A 20,254-nucleotide genomic window follows, 5' to 3' on the forward strand; every position below is an offset into this window, starting at 1 on the left:
AAAAAGGCAGGAATGGTGGTAGTTTTTTTTTTTTTTTTTTGTGGTATTTCAAATGGAACCCAGGAAGAGGCCTTCTACATCTGGGGTACACTCCAGTCCTATTTTTTTTGGGGGGGTGGTGGTACTGGGGCTCCTGGAAACCATTTCTACCTCAGGGCTATACTCCCAGACCTATTTTTATACTTTTTTAATTTGGAAACAGGGTCTCTTAAGCCAGCGCGGCTGGCTTCGAACCTGCACGATCCTCCTGTCTCCATCTCCCAAGCACGGGGATTACAAGCGTGCGCCACCACACCGGGCTATTTTTTTTTTTTTTTAACTTGGAAACAGTCTCACTAAGTTGCTGAGAGCCTCACTAAATTCCTGAGGCTGACTTAACACCTGTGATACTTCCATTTCAGCCTTCCAAGTACTGGGATTACAATTGTGCATCACCACACCCAACTGGTGGTACAGGTTTATAATCCCAGTATTGGGAGGCTGAGACAGGAGGATGGCTGCTTTGAGGACAGCCTCAGCAATTTAGCAAGACCTTGTTTCAAAACAACAAGCTGGGTATGGTGACACACATTTGTAATCCAAGTTCTTGGGAAGCTGAGACAAGATCAAAGGTTTGAGGACAGTCCCAGCAAACAGTGAGACTCTCAGCAATGCAGCAAAAGACCCTGTTTCAAAAATCCAAAAATCAGCCGGGCGTGGTGGCGCACACTTGTGATCCCAGCATTCAGGAGGCTGAGACCGGAGGATCGCGGTTCACAGACTACCTCAGCTACTTAGTGAGGCCCTCCGCAACTTAGTGAGACCCTGTTTCAAAATAAAGAATAAAAAATAGAGCAGGGGTGTAGCCCAGAGGTCAAATGCCCCTAGGTTTCACCCCCAGACCTGCAAAATAAACAAATAAATAAACAAACAAAAATAAAAAGGGCTGGGGGTGTAGCTTAGAGATAGAATATCCCTAAATTGAATCCCCAGTACCAAAAAAGACAGGGGGCTTGTGGTAAATTTTTTTTTTTTTTTTTTGGTGGTACTGAGGGTGGAACCCAGAGGCCTTCTACCTCTGGGCTATATCTTAGACCTATTTTCTACTTTTATTTGGAAACAGGGTATCACTAAGTTGCTGAGGCTGGCTTCAAACCTGTGCGATCCTCCTGTCTCAGCCTCCCAAGCGCGGGGATTACAAGCGTGCGCCACCACGCCCGGCTGGTGCTAATAGTTTGGAGGTAGAATGATCCTGGGTTCAATCCCCAGTACCAGAAAAAAAGAACCTTAGTCAAAGGTGAACCTATTTTTGCAATTCAGTTTTAAGATTTTCTTTGAGAACATATATGGGGTGAAGGGAGAAAAGAGAAAAGCTATGGAGCTGTCATTCACACCACTAAGAACAACTTTTTTTTTTTTTTTGGTGGTGGTGGTACTGGGGTTCCTGGAAGCCCTTCTACCTCCGGACTACACTTCCAGACCTATTTTATTTTTGGAAACAGGGTCTCTTGCACAATCCTCCTGTCTCCACCTCCCAAGCGCAGGGATTACAAGCGTGTGTCACCACCACGCCCGGCCTAAGAACTACTTTATTGATAGGAGAGCAGCACTTTGGTTCTGAAGAAACTTTCAGAGTTCTTATTATTAAGACCAAAGGCCTGAGAATGAGTTGACCATCTATAATTTGTTTTTTGGGGTTTTTTTTTTTTGGTGGTACTGGGGTTCCTGGAAGCCCTTCTACCTCCGGGCTACGCTCCCAGACCTATTTTTACATTTTTATTTGGAAACAGGGTCTCCTAAGCCAGCACTGGCGGCTGGCTTTGTACCTGGGCGACCCTCCTGTCTCTGCTTTCCAAGCGCGGGGATTACAAGCGTGCGCCACCACGCCCGGCGACCATCTGTAATTTGTAATGAGATTCATCACAAGGTATCCATCCACAAAGGTAAAGTTCATGCCCATTTTCCTTCCTACTTCAAGGCCTACCTAGGAATATTTTTTTCTTTTTTGTGATACTGGGGATTGAACCCAGGGCCATTCTATCTCTGAGCTACACCCCCAACCCTATATTTTATTCTTTATTTTAAAACGGGGTCTAAGTTGCTGAGAAGCTCATTAAGTTGCTGAGGCTGGCTTTGAGCCTGCAATTCTCCTGTCTCTGCCTCCCAAGTACTGGGGTCAAAAGCATATGCCACTGTACCTGGCTTATAATTTTTCTTTTTCCCCACTATTGGGGATTGAACCCGGGGACATTCTACCTCTGAGCCCCACTACCAGCCTTACTTTATTTTGAAACAGGGTCTCACTAAGTTGCTAACAGCATCAGTAAGTTGCTGAGTCTGACTTGAGAACTGTGATAATTCTAACTCAGCCTACCAAGTACTGGAATTACAAGTTGGCACCACTATGCCCACCTTACACATAACTTTAGCATTTTAACACAAAACTGTCATCTGAAGATCTCCCTGTGGCACAAATCTCTCTGAAATTTAGATTCCAAGCAGAAGAAAACAAGATGGTTTAATCTACAACTCGGTAAGAGAGCTTCACATCAAACTTCAGTCTTTAAGAAACTGGTACAGCTGTAATTTAAGAGTTGAGTTTATTCTTTCAAAGCAGGTCTCTCCTAGCTTCTAAACACCAAATATATGAAATAGAAAAACTGTCATTTCTATTTTGGTAGCTACTAGATTCCCTGGTTAACAGTCACCAGTGGCATGCAAAAGGTTCTCCCATTTTGGTTAGTTTGGGAAACAATATACTTTAAGCTGGTTACGATGTTGTAGTCTTACAGAGATTACATTGGAATTAGTTTTCACTCTAGGAGGGCAGCCATTTCTCCAAATTTTGCTAAAAGTTAACAGCCCAGATTTCAAAATGCTAACAGATGTTTTGAAGCGGTTGAAATGGGCCACTCCACTTCTATTCTGGGACGTGGCTAACTCTGAATTATTTTGTGTTCCAACCCTGCAAGGGCCAGAACCCCATCCCTTTGGTATAAACTTTCAAGAGAAGTGGGACAGCATACTTTAAAAGAAAAAGAAAAAAAAATTCCAAAAAGTGTTGTGGCGGGAACCCGGGCTGGATGAGCGAAATCTTGAGGGCGAGAGCGCTCAAGGATGCCCGTGGCGCCGAGGCTCGAGAACGTCCACGTGTCCCCACCTCGCTCGCCGGGGACTGGTGGTGGCTACAGTCGTGGCCGGGGGGGCGCGGGAGAGGGGGCGCCGGCCTCGCCCCCCGCCCGGCCCGGCCGCGCCCCCGCCTCGCCGGCCCCCGCCGCCCGGGCCGCGTGGCCCCGGTGGAGGGCAGCAGAGGAGCCGCGCCCCGGCCTGTGCCGCCGGGGTCTCGGGAAGCACGCGGTACCGGCCCAAGATCCCTGCCCTGGTGAGAGGCGAGGCTGCGGGGCTGCCGGGACGGTTGGCGGACCGGGCTCGGCCGGGGAGACCCCAACCTTCACCCTCCCCGGCCCCCGGTCCCGCTCCCCGCCGTCTCCCGGCGCGGCCACTTCAGGCAGCCCGCTCGGCCCGGCCTCTCCCCGCGCCCGGACCACCCCCCATGGGGTGCTCTCACTGCGCAGCGAGTCCCTCCGCTGCCTCCTCCCAGCCCAAAATGGCGGCATCGGCGGCCACCGAGCTTCTCGTCGCCTTCCTCTAGGGCGGGGATCCCTCCGCGGCCCGGCCCCGCCCCCCGCCGGATCTACTTCGCGCCCGGTCAAGATTAACGCCATCAATGAACTCTTTAATTGACTCAGGAAGAGGGCGTGTCCGGTCGCGCTTCCGCACAGCTAATCGTTAATGAACGTGAGAGGATTGGCAGACGAATCGACCAATCAGAGGAGACTACGGTGAGCGCGGGACTCCACCCGCGCGAGGGCGGATGGGCTTTGGAGTTCCCGGGTGTGGTTGTTGACGTGACAGGACCTCGGGCGGCCTTCGCTGGCTGGAAGAACTACGATCCCCAGCAGGCACCGCGCTGCCAGGCTCTTCCCTTCCCCGCAACCTGAGTGCGGGAGCGGCTTGCCCACAACTGCTGCTACTGCAGCAGCGAGAGGTAGGGCTGAGGCATTAGGAGTTGCACAGACAGGCGCCCGCACAGAAAGACACACAGAAGGTAGTCGTGTGCATAGTCCCTGACAGCAAGTAGGTCAGTTCCACCTTTGCAAAACCGCCCTTTGATGACTCTTCCCCTCTTCCAAGAAATCCATCCGTATCCCAGTAGGGTTTCACCACCCAGTTGCATGTAGTGCGAAGACTTCTTCCCTCCTTCCTCTCAGGACAGGAATGAGAGGAAGGAGGGAGGCAGGCCAGGAAAAGACAAGAAGGCCTCAGCCCAGGCCCGGTCGGGCCCCAGCCGTGCTCCCAGAGGCTTTGCTTTTTGGAGCCCTGCCTGAGGAAGAGGCGGGGGCGGGACTGTGGTCAGGGCTGGGGCCTCCAGGAGCTTGCTCCCTGTTGTCTCGTGGGAGCCATTCCCAGCCTCCCCGGGCAGTCTCCTTTGATTATTAGGTGAACAAAGCTGGCTCAGCTGCCAGCCTGGGCCTCAGTGACTTCTAGGAGGAGAGTATAGAACACAAACCCTGGCTCGGGGCCTGGGGACCAAGCCTGGGAAGATGGCCCTGTGACCCCATTTGGCCCCAGGTTGGATGGAGGTGTGAAAACCAGGGCCTGACGGCAGGCTCTGTGGCTTTCATTTGACAGTGTAAGCCTGGTGCCACAAAATGGCTGCCGCTGCGTGGGCAAACAATCCCTGGGCAGCCAGATTCTTCCTTAGCATTTTCCTTCAGGGCTTAGGTTTCTGTTGTTGTTCAAAGCAGGTGTCACTAGTTAAAGGCATCTGCCGAGATACGGGGAGAGGAGGAGGATGGCCACTCTGAACCAGAACAACTGTAATATGGAGTCACCCGAAGCCCCAGAGGAGGCCAAGGTAAGCACCCATGCTCCCAGGCACCCGGCCACTCAGACATGGGACCTGCCAGCTGGGATCCTAGCTTCTTGTCTAGATTTGTTGGTAGATTAGGAAAACCTGGATTTTATTTTTATTTATCCTGTGTGTGTGTGTGTGTGTGTGTGTGTAGTACTGGAGATGGAACCCAGGGGCATTCTACCTCCAAGATAAAGATACAACCCCAGCCCTATTTTTTATTCTTTATTTCTTTTTTTTTTTTTTTTTTTTGGTGTGTGTATGGTAATATGGTAATGGGTATGGAATCCAGAGGCATTCTACCTCTGAGTTACACCCCCAGCCCTATTTTTTTATTCTTGACTTTGAAACAGGGTTTCACACAGTTGCAAAGTGCCTCACTAAATAGCTGAGGCTGTCTGCAAACCGCTATCCTCCTATTTCAGCCTCACAAATGCTGGGATTACAAATGTGTGCCACCACGCCCAGCTTTTATTTACATTTTGGCGACTGGAGATTGAACCCAGGGGCATTGTACCTTACAGCTACACACCCCCAGACCTATTTTATTTATTTATTTATTTATTTATTTATTTATTTATTTTTATTCTTTATTTTGGAACCGGGTCTCACTGAGTTGCAGAGGGCCTCACTAAGTAGCTGAGGCTGTCCGACAGCAAACCACTATTCTCCGGTCTCAGCCTCCCGAATGCTAGGATTACAAGAGTGCGCCACCACGCCCGGCTTTTATTTTTATTTTGAAACAGGATCTTGCTAGGTTAATGAGAGTCTCACTAGTTGCTGAGGCTGTCCTCTAACCTGTGATTTTCCTGTCTCAGCCCCCCAAATACTGGGATTACAGGCCTAGCTCTACCACACCTAGCTCCCCAGCCCTATTTTAGTTTTTCTTTAGAAACATGGTCTCACTAAGTTACTAAGGTTTGCCTTGAACCTGAGACGCCCTCCTCATCCTCCTAGTACTGAGGTTATAGGTGTGCACCACTAAGCTTAGTGAAAACCTGTATTTTTTTTTTTTTTTTTTGCGGTCCTGGGGATTGAATCCAGGGGTATTCTACCTCTGAGTTACTAGCCTTAGTTTTTTAAATTTTTTTATTTTGAAACAGGGTCTCACTAAGTTGCAGAGGGCCTCACTAAGTAGCTAAGGGTGACCACAAATCTGCCATCCTTCTGTCCCAAATACTGAGATTACAAGCATGTACCACCACACCTACATGGCATTCTATCTTTGTATTTTTTTTTAAACAGTGTCTTGCTAGGTTATTGTTGTTTTTTTTTTTTTTTAAACAGTGTCTCTCTACTTGTTGAGGCTGTCCTCAAACCTGAGTTCCTCCTGTCTCAGCCTCCTAAGTACTAGGATTATAGGCATGTGCCACCATACCTGGTGCAAACCTATATTTTCTTCTTTTTTTTTTTTCTTTTTTCTTTTTTGGTGTACTGGGGGTGGAACCCAGCGGCTTTCTACATCCGGGCTATACTCCCATACTTATTTTATTTGGAAATAGGGTCTCACTAAGTTGCTGAGAGCCTCACTAAATAGCTGAGGCTGGCTTTGAACCTGTGGGATCCTCCTGTCTCAGCCTCCCCAGTGCTGGGATTACAAGCTTGCGCCACCACGCCCGGCCCAAACCTATATTTTAAATGAGTCTCTCCTATCCTCTTGGTTATAGGCCAGGTGTAAATCTGTGCAGTCTTATGAACTCCTAATAGCCCTTCAATGTAGGAATTATTTTCAATCCACAGGCACTAAGCTTCTGAGAGATGAAATACCTTTTCAAGAACCATGCTGCCTAGAAGCAGTGAATCTGGTTTTTAAACTTAGAGCCCCAGACCACAGACCCTGGCTTTAATCTCAAGGACACACAATTTAGCTGAAACTTTGTATTTTGTCTAGGCTGGGAACCAAGTCTGAAGCAGAAAAAAGAGTTTTGGGTTCAAAAATTGGAATGGAGATGTTACTGGGCAGGAACCCCTTATATTACTAGGAAGCAAACCCTTTCTTGATTCTTCTGAGAGAAAGAATCCAAGTGAAAAGTATGAAGAGGCCAGGCATGGTGGCGCACGCTTGTAATCCCAGCACTCGGGAGGCTGAGACGGGAGGATGGCAGTTCACAGATAGCCTCAGATACTCAGTGAGGCCCTCGGCAACTCAGTGAGACCCTGTTTCAAAATAAAGAATAAAAAATAGGGCTGGGGGTGTAGCTTGGAGGTACAACGCCCCTGGGTTCCATCCCAGACTCTAAAGAAAAGAAAAGAAAAGAAAAAGCATAAAGAGGTGAATATAAGAGATGTATTTAGGAAATTGGGGGTCAGTGTAAAGAAGGCTGTGATATACAGGGTTAGCATCCAGAGGAAGAGAGTTCTGGAACAGCCTGTTTTCTGGAGTGGAAAATAGCGTGAGGCCGCTCCAGTGGGAGACCTTATATTCCTCCCTGGAAAGCTCTCCTGATGCCTTTGTGTTGGGGGAGGTCATTGTCTCTTTTCTCTCCCTAGCTTAGGTCTGAGCTGTTTTCACATGTCGGGAACTTTCCTGTGGGGGGCTGAGTGAAACCCTGCAGGGGTTTTAGCCTTCTGTTATTTCTGCAAGGTTTTTTTTTTTTTTTCCTTTTGTGTGTGTGTGTATGTGTGTGACACTGGGGATTAGAACACAAGATGTTCTACTTCTGAGTTACACCCTGAGCCCAGATTTATTCTTTTAAATTTGAAACAGGGTCTCACCAAGTTGCCGAGGCTTCAGTCCTCCTGTCTCAGCTTCCTAAGTACTGGGGTTATGTATGTGTGTGCTGCACCTGACTTCCCTGGGGACTGGACCCAGGGGCATTCTACCTCTGATCTACACCCTAGCCCTATTTTATTTATTTATTTATTATTTATTTTTGTGGTATTGGGGTTGAACCCAGGGCCATTCTACCTCTGAGCTGTACCTCCATCCCAAAACTTAATTAAATTAATTAATTTATTTATTGGCAGTACTGGGGATTGAACCCAGGGGCATTCTACCTCCGAGCTACACCCACCCCCTCCCCCCAGCCCTATTTTTTATTCTTTATTTTGAAACAGGGTCTCAAAATTTATTTTGCAAAGAGCCTAAGTAGCTGAGGCTGTCTGTGAACCTCGACCCTCCTCTCTCAGCCTCCCAAGTACTGGGATTGCAAGCCTGTGCCACCAAGCCCGGCTTTCTTTTTTCTTTCTTTCTTTCTTTCTTTCTTTCTTTCTTTTTTTTTTTTTTCCGGTACTGGGGATGGAACCTAAGGGTATTCTACCTTCGAGGTACACCCCCAGCCCTATTTTTTATTCTTTATTTTGAAACAGGGCCTCATTAGGTTGCAAAGGGCCTCACTAAGTAGCTGAGGCCGTCCAGGAACCATGATCCTCCTGTCTCAGCCTCTCAAACGTTGGGATTACAAGAGTGCGCCACCACGCCCAGCTCTGGCTTTTTATTTTGAAATGGTTTCACTAAGATGCTGAAACTGGCTTTGAACCCAGATTCTCCCGTCTCAGGGTCCCAAGGACTTGGATTTCGACCTGTGCCACCATGCTGGCGCCTGTTTCCATTCACGAGGGCCCGCTTAATTTGTTTCGTCAGGCGCATCAGGTTCCTCAGGTCCTTCCCAGTCTTGTCCACCTGCTCATTTCTATCCAGCTACCTAGTAAAAATGAGGGGTGGAATATAACTTAGGAGAGAGACAGTTAACTGGCTTTCAGAAGCTGGGCATGGGTGCACACACTCATCATCCCAGCACTTGGGAGGCTGAGACAGGAGGATGGAAGGCTCAAAGCCAGCCTCAGCAACTTAATGAGGCCCTCAGCAACTTAGTGAGACCCTATTTCTCACTATATTTAAAAAAAAATTTAAACAGGTTTGTAGCCCAGAGGTAGAAAGGCCTTGGGTTCCATCCCCAGAAGAAGAAGAAACAAAGAAGAAGAAGAAAAAAAAAGATTTCTGAGAACACCGCCTTTAAGTCTGGCAACAGGAACCCGAAGCCTCCCAGGGAGCACAGTTTCCCGCTGATCCATCTTACCCATCCTCCTCTCCTGCACCCTGTTCTATAGATGGAGAGCCCCGGGGTCAGAAGAGCTTATGGCCCACCCTACCCAGCCACTTCCACCCTTTCTTGGATTTATTTAATTTGGAGTTTGTGGCATGTCAGGGCTAGAAGGTTCAGCGAAGGCAGATGACTCACTCCGGTTACACAGCTTATCTTGGGTAGTGATGGTGGTAGACGGACAAGCCTTCAGGGGACAGGCAGCCTGTGGGGCTGGGGGCAGGGCTGGCTTGGGTTGGGGAAAGGATTACTAGGCGCACATTTTTTTTTTTTGGTGGTACTGGGGGTGGAACCCAGAGGCTTTCTATCTCCGGGCTATACTCCCAGACCTGTTTTATATTTTTTATTTGGAAACAGCGTCTCACTAAGTTGCTGAGAGCCTCACTAAGTAGCTGAGGCTGGCTTCAAACCTTTGCGATCCTCCTGTCTCAGCTTCCCAAGCGCCGGGATTACACGTCGTGAGCCACGACGCCCGGCAGGCACACATTTATTGAGGGCTGGGAACAGGTGAATGACGGTGCACACACCAAAAAGAGTCACCTGGCCCGGCATGGTGGCGCTTGCATGTCATCCCAGCATTCGGGAGGCCAAGGTAGAAACCAGAGGATTGTGGTTCAAGGACAGCCTCAGCTACTGAGGGAGGACCTTCGCAACTCAGTCAGACCCTGTTTCAAAAAATAAAAGACTGAAAAATAGGGCTGGGAGTATAGCTCGGAGGTAGAATGTCCCTGGGTTCCATCCCCAGTACTAAAAAAAAAAAAAAAAAGTCACCTGTCTTGCAGTTCCCAGTGACCTCGTCACTCCCAGGTGGGACAGCAGCTCTGCCTTAGTGGCCTAAGCCACTGGTAACAAGGGCTGTTGTTCATGAGTGTGGATTTCATGAGTGCAGCAAACATTGCACGCACACCCACATTCCTTGCAACACACCTGCTTTCCTTAAGTTCTCCTCAGGGTCTCCAAAGGACTTAGAACATACCCAGCTCTCCCAGGGCTTGCTGACATGCTCCAAGCATGCCCTGTGCTCCTGTGGACCCAGGCTCAGATGTCTATATACTGGATTGTATCTGGACCATGTTGTATTATGTATGTTGTTTGTATGTATGTATGTATGTATGTATGTATGTATGTATTTTGAGATATGGGGGATGGAACCCAGGGGCATTATATCTCCGAGCTGCACCCCCAACACTATTTTTTTTATTATTCTTTACCTTGAAACAGGGTCTCACTAAGTTGTAAAGGGCCTAAGTAGCTGAGGCTGTCCACAAACCACAATTCTCCTGTCTAAGCCTTCCAAATGCTGGGATTACAAGCATGCGCCACCATGCCCGGTGTTTGTATTTATTTTATATATTCCTTTTTTTTTTTTTTTTTTTTTTTGCAGAACTAGGGATTGATCCCAGGCAGGTACATTCTACCTCCGAGCTAACCCCAGTCCATTTTTATTCTTTCTTTCTTTCTTTCTTTCTTTCTTTCTTTCTTTCTTTCTTTATTATTTATTTATTTATTTATTTTGGTAGTACTGAAGCTTTTGTACCTCTGGGCTACACTCCCAGACCTATTTTTTTTTTTGCAACAGGGTCTCTTAAGCCAGAAAGGTTGGCATCGAACCTGCGAGATCCTCCTGTCTCCGCCTCCCAAGCACGGGGATAAGAAGCGTGCGACACCACACCCCGCTATTCTTTATTTTGAAATAGGGTCTTACTAAGTTGTGAAGGGCCTCACTAAGTAGCTGAGGCTGGCCACAAACCTGTGATCCTCCTGTCTCAGCCTCCTAAGTACTGGAATTATAAGCATGTGCCACCACACCAGATCCACGTTGTATTTTATAAAACAACATGCCAGTCTTAGTGGTTATTATTAGAAATCCCTCAAACCACAAACTTTGAGCAATTCACTCCTTCCCCCATACTCAGCGTGCCCACCCTCACCACAGCAGAGATAAACAGATGCCCTGAGTATACACAGGCTCTTTGTGTGTGTGTGTGTGTGTGTGTGTGTGTGTGTGTGTGTGTGTGTGTGGTACTGGGGAAGGAACCCAGGGGCATTCGCCCTCAGAGCTACACTCCCAGCCCTATTTTTTATTTTATTTTATTTCATTTTATTTTATTTTACTTTTTGGTGGTACTGGGGTTCCTGGAAGCCCTTATCCTCCGGGCTACACTCCCAGACCTATTTTATATTATTTGGAAACAGGGTCTCTTAAGCCAGCGCGTCTGGCTTCGAACCTGCGTGATCCTCCTGTCTCTGCCTCCCAAGCACGGGGATTACAAGCGTGCACCACCACGCCCGGCTCCTAGCCCTATTTTTTATTCTTTATTTTGAAACAGGGTCTGAGTTGCAAAGGGCCTCACTAAATAGCTGAGGCTGTCCATGAACCATTATCCTCCTATCTCAGCCTCCCAAATCCTGGGATTACAAGCTTGTGCCACTATGCCCAGTTTTTTTTTTTTTTTTTTGAAACAGGGTCTCATAAGTTGCAAAGGGCCTAAGTAACTGAGGCAGGTCATGAACCTGTGATCCTCCTGTCTCAGCCTCCCAAATACAGGGGATTACAAGCATTAGCTGCCACGCCCGGCTTGCACATGCTTCTTGACGAGGCCTTTCCACCCTGGTAGTTCCAGACCTCTCATTGCAAAGTGGAGCTGGCCCTTCCACTCCTTGGTAAGGACCTCTTTTTACCACTCATATAGAAGAGTGATATAGTTGGGCATGGCAGTGCATGCCTGTAATACCAGTACTTGGGAGGCTGAGACAGGAGAATCATAGGTTCAAAGCCAGCCTCAGCTACTTAGCTACTTAGTGAGGCCTTTTGCAACTTAGGCCCTGTTTCAAAATAAAGAATAAAAATATGACTGGGGGTGCAGCTCCCCCAATAATGTCCCTGAGTTCAATTCCCAGTAACACACACACACACACACACACACACACACACACACACATACACACACACACACACAAATATATATATGGCCAGATGTGGTGGCGCATGCTTGTAATCCCAGCACTTGGAAGGCTGAGATAGAATAATCGCCATTTGTGGCTAGCCTCAGCTACTTAGCGAGGCCCTTTGCAACTCAGTGAGACCTTTTTTCAAAAGAAAGAATAAAAAATAGGTCTGGGAGCTGGGTGTGGTGGCACACGCTTATAATCCCAGTATTTGGGAGGCTGAGACCAGAGGATTGTGGTTTGAGGACAGCCTCAGCTACTTAGCCCTTTGCAACTCAGTGAGACCCTGTTTCAAAAATAAAAAGACTAAAAAAATAGGGCTGGGGGCGTAGCTCGGAGGTACAATGCCCTTGGGGTTCATCCCCAGTACCGCAAAGAAATATATATATATATATATATATATATATATATATATATATATTTATTTATACATATGAAATATGTATGTTTTATGTATATATATTTTATGTATATTGCAGAGGGCCTACATATATATACATAAAATACCAGTACTTGGGAGGATTACAGGTTCCAGGCCAGCCTTCACAATTTAGTAAGACCCGGTTTCTTTTCCCTTTCTTTGTGGTACTGGGGATTTTACCCAGGGGCATTCTACCTCCAAACTACACCCCCAGCCATATTTTATTTTTACTTTGAACAGGTCTTGCTAGGTTGATGAGAGCCTCACCACTTGCTCAGTCTGTCCTGGAACCTGCCATCCTTCTGTCTCAGCCTCCTGAGTACTGGGATTACAAGAGTGTACCACCTCGCCCAGCTCCCCGTCCCTTTTAATCGTGTGTGGTACTGGAGATTGAATGCAGGGCCATTCTACTCCTGAGCTACACCTCCAGCCCTATTTGTTTTTATTTTTGAAACAAGTTCTCACTAGGTTGATGAGATTTTTGCTACATCTTGAGGCTGTCTTTGAACCTCAATTCTCCTTTCTCAGCCTCCCAAGTACTGAAATTTTTTTTTGTATGTGTGTGTGTGGTACTGGGGATGGAACCCAGGGACATTTTACCTCTGAGCTACACCCCCAGCCCTATTTTTCAGTCATTTATTTATTTATGCATTTAATTATTTTTTGCGGTACCAGGGATGGAACCCAGGGGAATAGTACCGCCAAGCTACAACCCAAGCCCTATTTCTGCCCCCCCCCACACCGTGGTACTGGGGATGGAACCCTGGGGCATTCTATCTCTGAGCTATACCCCCAGTCCTATTTTTTAGTCTATTTATTTATTTGTGGTACCAGGGATAGAACCCAGGAGCATTGTATCTCTGACCTATACCCCTAGCCCCCCCCCCTTTTATTGGTGGTATTCAGGATGGAACTCAGGGGCATTGTACCAAGTTATACCCTCAGCCCTATCTTTTATTCTTTAATTTTGAATCTGGGTCTCACTGAGTTGCAAAGGGCCTCACTAAGTAGCTGAGGCTGTCCACAAATCACGATCCTCCAGTCTCAGCCTCCCAAATGCTGGGATTACAAGCATGCATCACCATGCCTGGCTAGTCTTTTTATTTTTCTTTTTTGTGGGTCTGGAGATGGAACTCAGGGGCACTCAACTGCCCAGCCCAAGTACCAGTATTAATAGGTATGTGGCACCATAGTGGCTTTCTATAGCCCCCTTTTTTTGGGGGTATTGAAGGTTGAACCTACAGGCATTCTTTTACTCCAGCCCTATTTTATTTTTTTATTTTGAAACAAGGTCTCATTAAGTTATGGACATCCTCACTAAGTTGCTGAGGCTGGGCCATGATCCTTCTGTCTCAGCCTTCCAAGTACTGGGATTACAAGTTTGTGTCACCATGCCCAGCCCCCTGGCCCTGTTTTTTATTATTTATTTGTTTGTTTATTTATTTATTTAGTGGTTCTTAGATTTCTGGAAACCCTTCTATCTCCAGGCTACACTCCCAGACCTACTTTATATTATTTTTATTTGGAAACAGGGTCTCTTAAGCCAGTGTGGCTGACTTCAAACCTGCGCAATCCTCCTGTCTCCGCCTCCCAAGCGTGGGGATTACAAGCGTGCGCCACCACGCCCGGCCCTGTTTTTTATTTTGAAACAGGGTCTCACAAGTTGAGGAAGCTGCCCTTGAACCCATGATCTTTACCAGCCTCCCAAGTCTGGGATTACAGGCATGTGCCAGCATACTTCCATACTTGACTAAATGTTTTTGTTTATGCTACTGGGAATGAAACCTGGGGGCCTTCTACCTCCAGGCTAACACTCCCAGATACACACACACACACACACACACACACACAGACACTTATATATATATACACTTTTATTTATTTATTTTTGGTGGTACTGAGAGTGAAACCCAGGGGCCTCCAGGCTATACCCCCAGGTGTGTGTGTGTGTGTGTGTGTGTGTGTGTGTGTGTGTGTCTACAATTTTTTTTTTTTTTTTTTTTGGTGGTACTGGGGGTGGAACCCAGAGGCTTTCTACCTCCAGGCTATACTCCTAGACCGGTTTTATATTTTATTTGGAAATAGGGTCTCACTAAGTTGCTGAGAGCCTCACTAAGTAGCTGAGGCTGGCTTCAAACCCGTGCAATCCTCCTGTCTCAGCCTCCCTAGCGCGGGGATTACAAGCGTGCGCCACCACGCCCAGTTTACATTTTTTTTTTTTTTTTTTTTGCAGTACTGGGGATGGAACCCAGAGGCATTCTATCTCCAACCTATACCCCCAGCCCTATTTTTTATTTTTAATTTTGAAACAGGGTCTCACTGAGTTACAAAGGGCCTAAGTAGCAGAGGCTGTCCGTGAACTGCAGACCTCTGGTCTCAGCCTCCTCAGCCTCCTGAATGCTTGGATTACAAACATGCGCCACCATACCCAACTTTATATTTTATTAGAAAACAGGACCTCACTAAATTGCCAAGAGCCTCATTAAGTTGCTGAGGCTGACTTTGAACCTGCATTTCTCCTGTCTCAACCTCCTAAATCCTGGGATTACAAGTGTGCACCACCTCACCTGGCTCTTTCTCTATTTTTTTTTTTTTTTGGTATGTGATATTGGGATTGAACACAAGGTCATTTTACTTCTGAGCTATACTGCTAATCCTATTTTATTCTTTGTTTTGAAACAGGGTCTCACTAACTTGCTGAGAGCCTCACTACTAGCTGAGGCTGGCCTTGAACCTGTAGTCTTCCTGTCTCAGCCTCCCAAATACTGGAATTACAAGCTTGCATCACCAAGCCTGGCTTGTTTATTTTGAAACAGGTTCTTGGGTTTGGGTGTGGTAGTGTACACTTGTAATCCTAGTACATGGGAGATGAGACAAGAGGAGCCCAAGCTTGCAGTCAGCCTCAGCATCTTCATGAGGCCTTCTCCGATTAAGTGAGACCTTTTTTTGTGTGTGTGTCTGTGTGTGTGATGCTGGGGATGAAACCCAGGGGCATTCTACCCCTGAGCTACGCCCCCAGCCTGATTACTTATTTATTTTATATTTTGGTGGTACTGGGGTTCCTGGAAACCCTTCTACCTCCAGGCTACACTCCCAGACCTATTTTTATACTTTTTTATTTGGAAACAGGGTCTCTTAAGCCAGTGTGGCTGGCTTTGAACCTGCAGGATCCTCCTGTCTCGGCCTCCCAAGCAGGGGTGGGGGGAATTACAAGCGTGCGCCACCATGCCCAGCCTCTGATTATTTATTTATTTATTTATTTATTTGTTTATTTATTTTGGTACTGGGGATGGAACCCAGGGGCCAAGCTACATCCCTAGCCCTATTTTTATTTTTTATTTTGAAACAGGGTCTCACTGAATTGTAAAGGGCCTCACTAAGTAGTTGAGGCTGCCCGCAAACGTGATCCTCCAGTTTCAGCCTCCCAAAGACTGGGATTACAAGCATCCGCCACCATGCCCGGCTTTTATTTTTTATTATTGAAACAGGGTCTCACTTAGTTGCATAGGGACTAAGTAGCATAGGCTGGCTTCGAACCCGGATCCTCCTGTCTCTACCTTCCAAGTACTGGGATAACAAGCATGTGCCATCATGCCCAGTTGAGACCCTTTTTCCAAATAAAAAGTAAAATAGGCTGGGGGTATAGCCCAAAGATAGAATGCCCCTGGGTTTCATCCCCAGTACCAGACACACAAAACAAAGTTTTGCTAGGTTGTTGAGATATTCACCAGGTTGCTGAGACTGGTTTTGAACTTGCAGTCTTCCTGCCTCAGCCTCTCCAGTACTGGGATTACAGGCATGTGCCACCATGCCTGGCCAGGACCCTGTTTCAGAATTTAAAAAAAAGGCTAAATGGCTGAAGGAATAGCTCAAGAGTTAGAATAACCCTAGGTTCAATCCCCAATACAAAAATAAATAAATAAAATAAAATTTAAAAATGTTGGGCATGGTGGCGCACGCTTGTAATCCCCATGTTTAGGAGGTGGAGACAGGAGGATCACGTAGGTTCGAAGCCAGCCTTGCTGGCTTAAGAGACTCTCTTTCCAAATAAAAGTATACAATAGGTCTGGGAGTGTAGCATGGAGGTAGAAGGGTTTCCAGGAACCCCAGTACCACCAAAAAAAAATTAAAAAAAGGTAGAACAGCCGGGTGTGTGGCACATGCTATAATCCCCATGCTTGTGAGGCTGAGACAGGAGGATCACATGGGTTCGAAGCCAGCCTCAGCTGCTTAGTGAGGCTCTCAGCAACTTAGACCCTGTTTCAAAATAAAATATAAAATAGGTCTGGGAGTATAGCCCGGAGGTAGAAAGCCCCTGGGTTCCACCCCTAGTACCACCAAAAAAACAAAAAAGGTAGGACATCTGCCTGTGATAAGCATTCTGTATTCTTTACCCTAGAAGAATAAAAAGGAGAGAGTAGTCGTTTCCCATCATCTTCTGGCTCTCCCCGTTGATAATCTTTTAGTAATTTAACAAGCGCTCACTCGGCACTCACCTCGTGCCATGCACAGGGAGAGAGTGAACTGAACAGACAAGATGCTTCTCGGGGAAAGAAGCCGCACCGCGAGTGCTCGCGTGCTAAGTGCTTTGTGGGATGGTAAAGGGTGCTGGAGCCACTGGGGAGGGGTGGTGGGAAGTCCGCTCTAGGTAGAGTGGTTAAGGAGGCTTCTCTGAACACGTGACATTGGAACTGAGTGCCAAAAGATGAGAAAGAGTTAGATAGCTGGGTACAGTGGTGCTGGCCTGGAGTATCAGCCACTGGAAGGTGGAGGCAGAAGGATCAAAAATTTAGAGCTGTGGGGCGTGGTGGCGCCCCAGCATTCAGGAGGCGGAGACCCGGAGGACCACGGTTCACAGACAGCCTCAGCTGCTACTTAGTGAGGCCTTTTGCAACTCAGCAAGACCCTGTTTCAAAATAAAGAATAAAAAGTAGGGCTGGGGGTGTAGCTCGGAGGTAGAACGCCACTGGGCTTCATCCCCAGTACCATAAAAATAAATAAAATAATAAAATAGGGCCGGAGCTGGGCATGGTGGTACATGCTTGTATTCCCAGTACTTGGGGGGCTGAGACAGGAGGATCACAGGTTCGTGGCCAGCCTGGGTTACTTAGTGAGGCTCTCAACAACTAAGGAAGACCCTGTTTCAAAATAAAGAAAAAATAGGGCTGGGGTATATCTCAGAGGTAGAATGCCCCTGGGTTCCATCCCCAGTGCCACAATAAATAAGCCAGGCGTGGTGGTACAGGCCTGTAATCCCAGTACGCGGGATGCTAAGACAGGAGTCTTGCAGGTTCGAAGCCAGCCTCAGCAAAGTAGCAAGACTGTCATCAACCTAGTGAGACCCTGTTTCCAAATAAGAAATAAAAGTGGCCTGGGGGTGTAGCTCAAAGGCAGAATGCCTCTGGGTTCAATCCACAGTACCACAAAAATAAAGAGGACTAGCCCAGAGGCAGAGCATCCCTGGGTTCAATCCTCAGTCCTCCCACATACACAGAATAAAAAGGGCTGGGGATATAATTCAGTGATAAAGCTCCCCTACTACTGAGTTCAGTCCCCAGAGCTGTAAAAAACAAGTGTGTACTGTGTGTTGTGGTGCACACCTGACGTCCCAGTACTTGGGAGGATGAGACGCGATCACAGGTTCCAGGACAGTCTCAGCAAGGGATGGGGGGGTGTCTCGGAGGTAGAATCTGGGTTCAATCTCTAGTACCACTGGGGGGGGGGAGTTCAAGACAGAGATGGCAAGAAGCCAGGCGTGGTGGCACAAGCTTGTAATCCCAGAGTACTTGAGAGGCTGAGACAGGAGAATTCCATTTTGTGGCTAGCCTCAGCTACTTAGGGAAGCCCTCTGCAACTTAGTGAAACCCTGTTTCAAAATAAAGAATAAAATAAAATGGGGCTAGGGATGTAGCTCAGAGGTAAAATACCCCTGGGTTCAATTCCCAGTACAGAAAGAAAAAAAAAAAAAGATGGCAAAAGCATGTGTGGGGCTTTTCTGGACAGGCACACAAACCCAAGGTCCACCTAGCCAGCTCTATGTGAAAAAGACATGCTTTCCAGGAAGTGGGAGGCGCAAAAGCAACCTTTGTGCTTGTGACCAGGCAAGTGAGTCAGGACCCATCTTCCATCCCAGGTTGCTGCTTCTTTTTTTTCTTTTTTTCTTTTTTTTTTTGGTGGTACTGGGGTTCCTGGAAGCCCTTCTACCTCCGGGCTACACTCCCACGGGCTACACTCCCAGACCTATTTTTTTTTTTTAACTTTATGTGGAAACAGGGTCTCTTAAGCCAGCGAGGCTGGCTCCGAACCAGCGTGATCCTCCTGTCTCTGCCTCCCAAACGCGGGGATTACAAGCGTGTGCCACCACGCCCAGCAGCTGCTTCTCCTTTATTCAGAGTTTATGGAACACCTACGCGGTGCCAGGTAATGTTCTAAGCACTGGAATTACCAGTGGGACACTCAGGTAGAATGCTCTCACCCAGCTTCTCTTGGGGAAGACTGGGGAGCAGACAGTAGACCAGTTGCGGGGGGTCGGGGGCTGTAGAGTGGCCAGGCGAGCCTAGCATGGGAAGACTGGGTTCAGGCTGGGTGGTGATGGGCCTCCTGCCCCCTTCTCTTTAGACCTCTGGTGCTCCAGGGAGCCTCCGAACATCGGCCGAGCCTCATGATGGTGGTGGCTCCCTGTCCCTGACACCGCAAAAGGAGAGCCACTCGGAGGATGAAGATCTTGCCCGGGCTGGCAGTGGTAGGGGTTCCCGGGCCCAGAGCCCAGGGGGCTGCTCGACAGAGGCAGTGCTGGCCCGGAAGAAGCACCGGCGGCGGCCTTCCAGGCGCAAGCGGCACTGGCGGCCCTACCTGGAGCTCAGCTGGGCCGAGAAACAGCAACGAGACGAGAGGCAGGGCCAGAGGGCCTCCCGAGTCCGCCAGGAGATGTTCGCCAAAGGCCAGCCCGTGGCGCCCTACAACACCAACCAATTCCTCATGAACGACCGAGATCCAGAGGAGCCCAACCTCGAGGTGCCCCATGGGGTGTCCCACCCAGGTTCCAGCGCAGAGAGCGAGGCGGGGGACAGTGACGGGCAGGGCCAAGATCATGGTGAGTTCCAGCAGAGGGACTTCTCCGAGGCCTACGAGCGCTACCACACCGAGAGCCTGCAGGGCCGCAGCAAGGAGGAGCTGGTGCGGGACTACCTGGAGCTGGAGAGGCGGCTGACGCAGGCCGAGGAGGAGACGCGCAGGCTGCAGGGCCGCATCAGCCAGCAGCCCTGTCGCCAGGTGGAGGAGCTGGCTGCCGAGATAGAGAGACTGCGCACTGAGAACCAGCGGCTTCGGGAGGAGAAGGAGATGTGGAACCGCGGGAGCAGCCGCCCTGAAGAGGCGCCAGGCACCTAGGCCCTGCCAAGCCAGTCCGGCCAGGTGGACCCAGGGCCCGGCCCTGTTTCAGACCCACTCAAGGCAGCTGCGTGGCCGGGAGGCAGGTGAAAAACCACTCTTGGTACCACTGCGCCTCCCAAGAGCAGCTGAGACAGGCTCAGACCTCAGTCTCCTCGTTTCCACAATTGCTTATTTGATGTCATCTTACTTTTTGTTGAGAAATTAAATGGTCTTGGTGAGACACAATGGGAATGACTGGGACTGATTTCTCCAGGGCTCTTCTGAGAATCAAAACACTTTTAATCCCTCCTGGCTCCATGACACACACCTGTAATCCTGGTAATGGGGAGGATGAGATAGGATCACAGGTTTCAGGCCAGCCTCAGCAGTTTAGTGACACCCTCAGCAACTTTGTGAATCCTGTTTGAAAATTAAAAGGGCTGAGGGTGTAGATCCCCCTCGGAGTTCCATCCCCAGTACCACACACACAAAAGTCAAAACCCTGCTTTCATACCAAAGAGGTTGCCCCAATCTTGGGAGGACAGCAGACCCCTAGAGGGGTCACCAGGATGTTCG

At 48.4% G+C, this 20,254-nt stretch overlaps 1 protein-coding gene across 1 annotated transcript; it reads left to right on the forward strand.

The window, feature by feature from the left end:
* Positions 1–4,834: 4,834 nt before the first annotated feature.
* On the forward strand, positions 4,835–19,830 carry HEXIM2 (HEXIM P-TEFb complex subunit 2; the record flags this gene model as incomplete). Its single annotated transcript, XM_080713738.1, has 2 exons — positions 4,835–4,897; positions 18,926–19,830. 2 exons carry the CDS (start codon positions 4,835–4,837, stop codon positions 19,694–19,696), a joined length of 834 nt encoding a protein of 277 aa, XP_080569864.1. The 3' UTR covers positions 19,697–19,830.
* Positions 19,831–20,254: the final 424 nt, after the last annotated feature.

Source organism: Muscardinus avellanarius (genome assembly GCF_963383645.1).
Source record: "Muscardinus avellanarius genome assembly, chromosome: 16".
NCBI lineage: Eukaryota > Metazoa > Chordata > Mammalia > Rodentia > Gliridae > Muscardinus > Muscardinus avellanarius.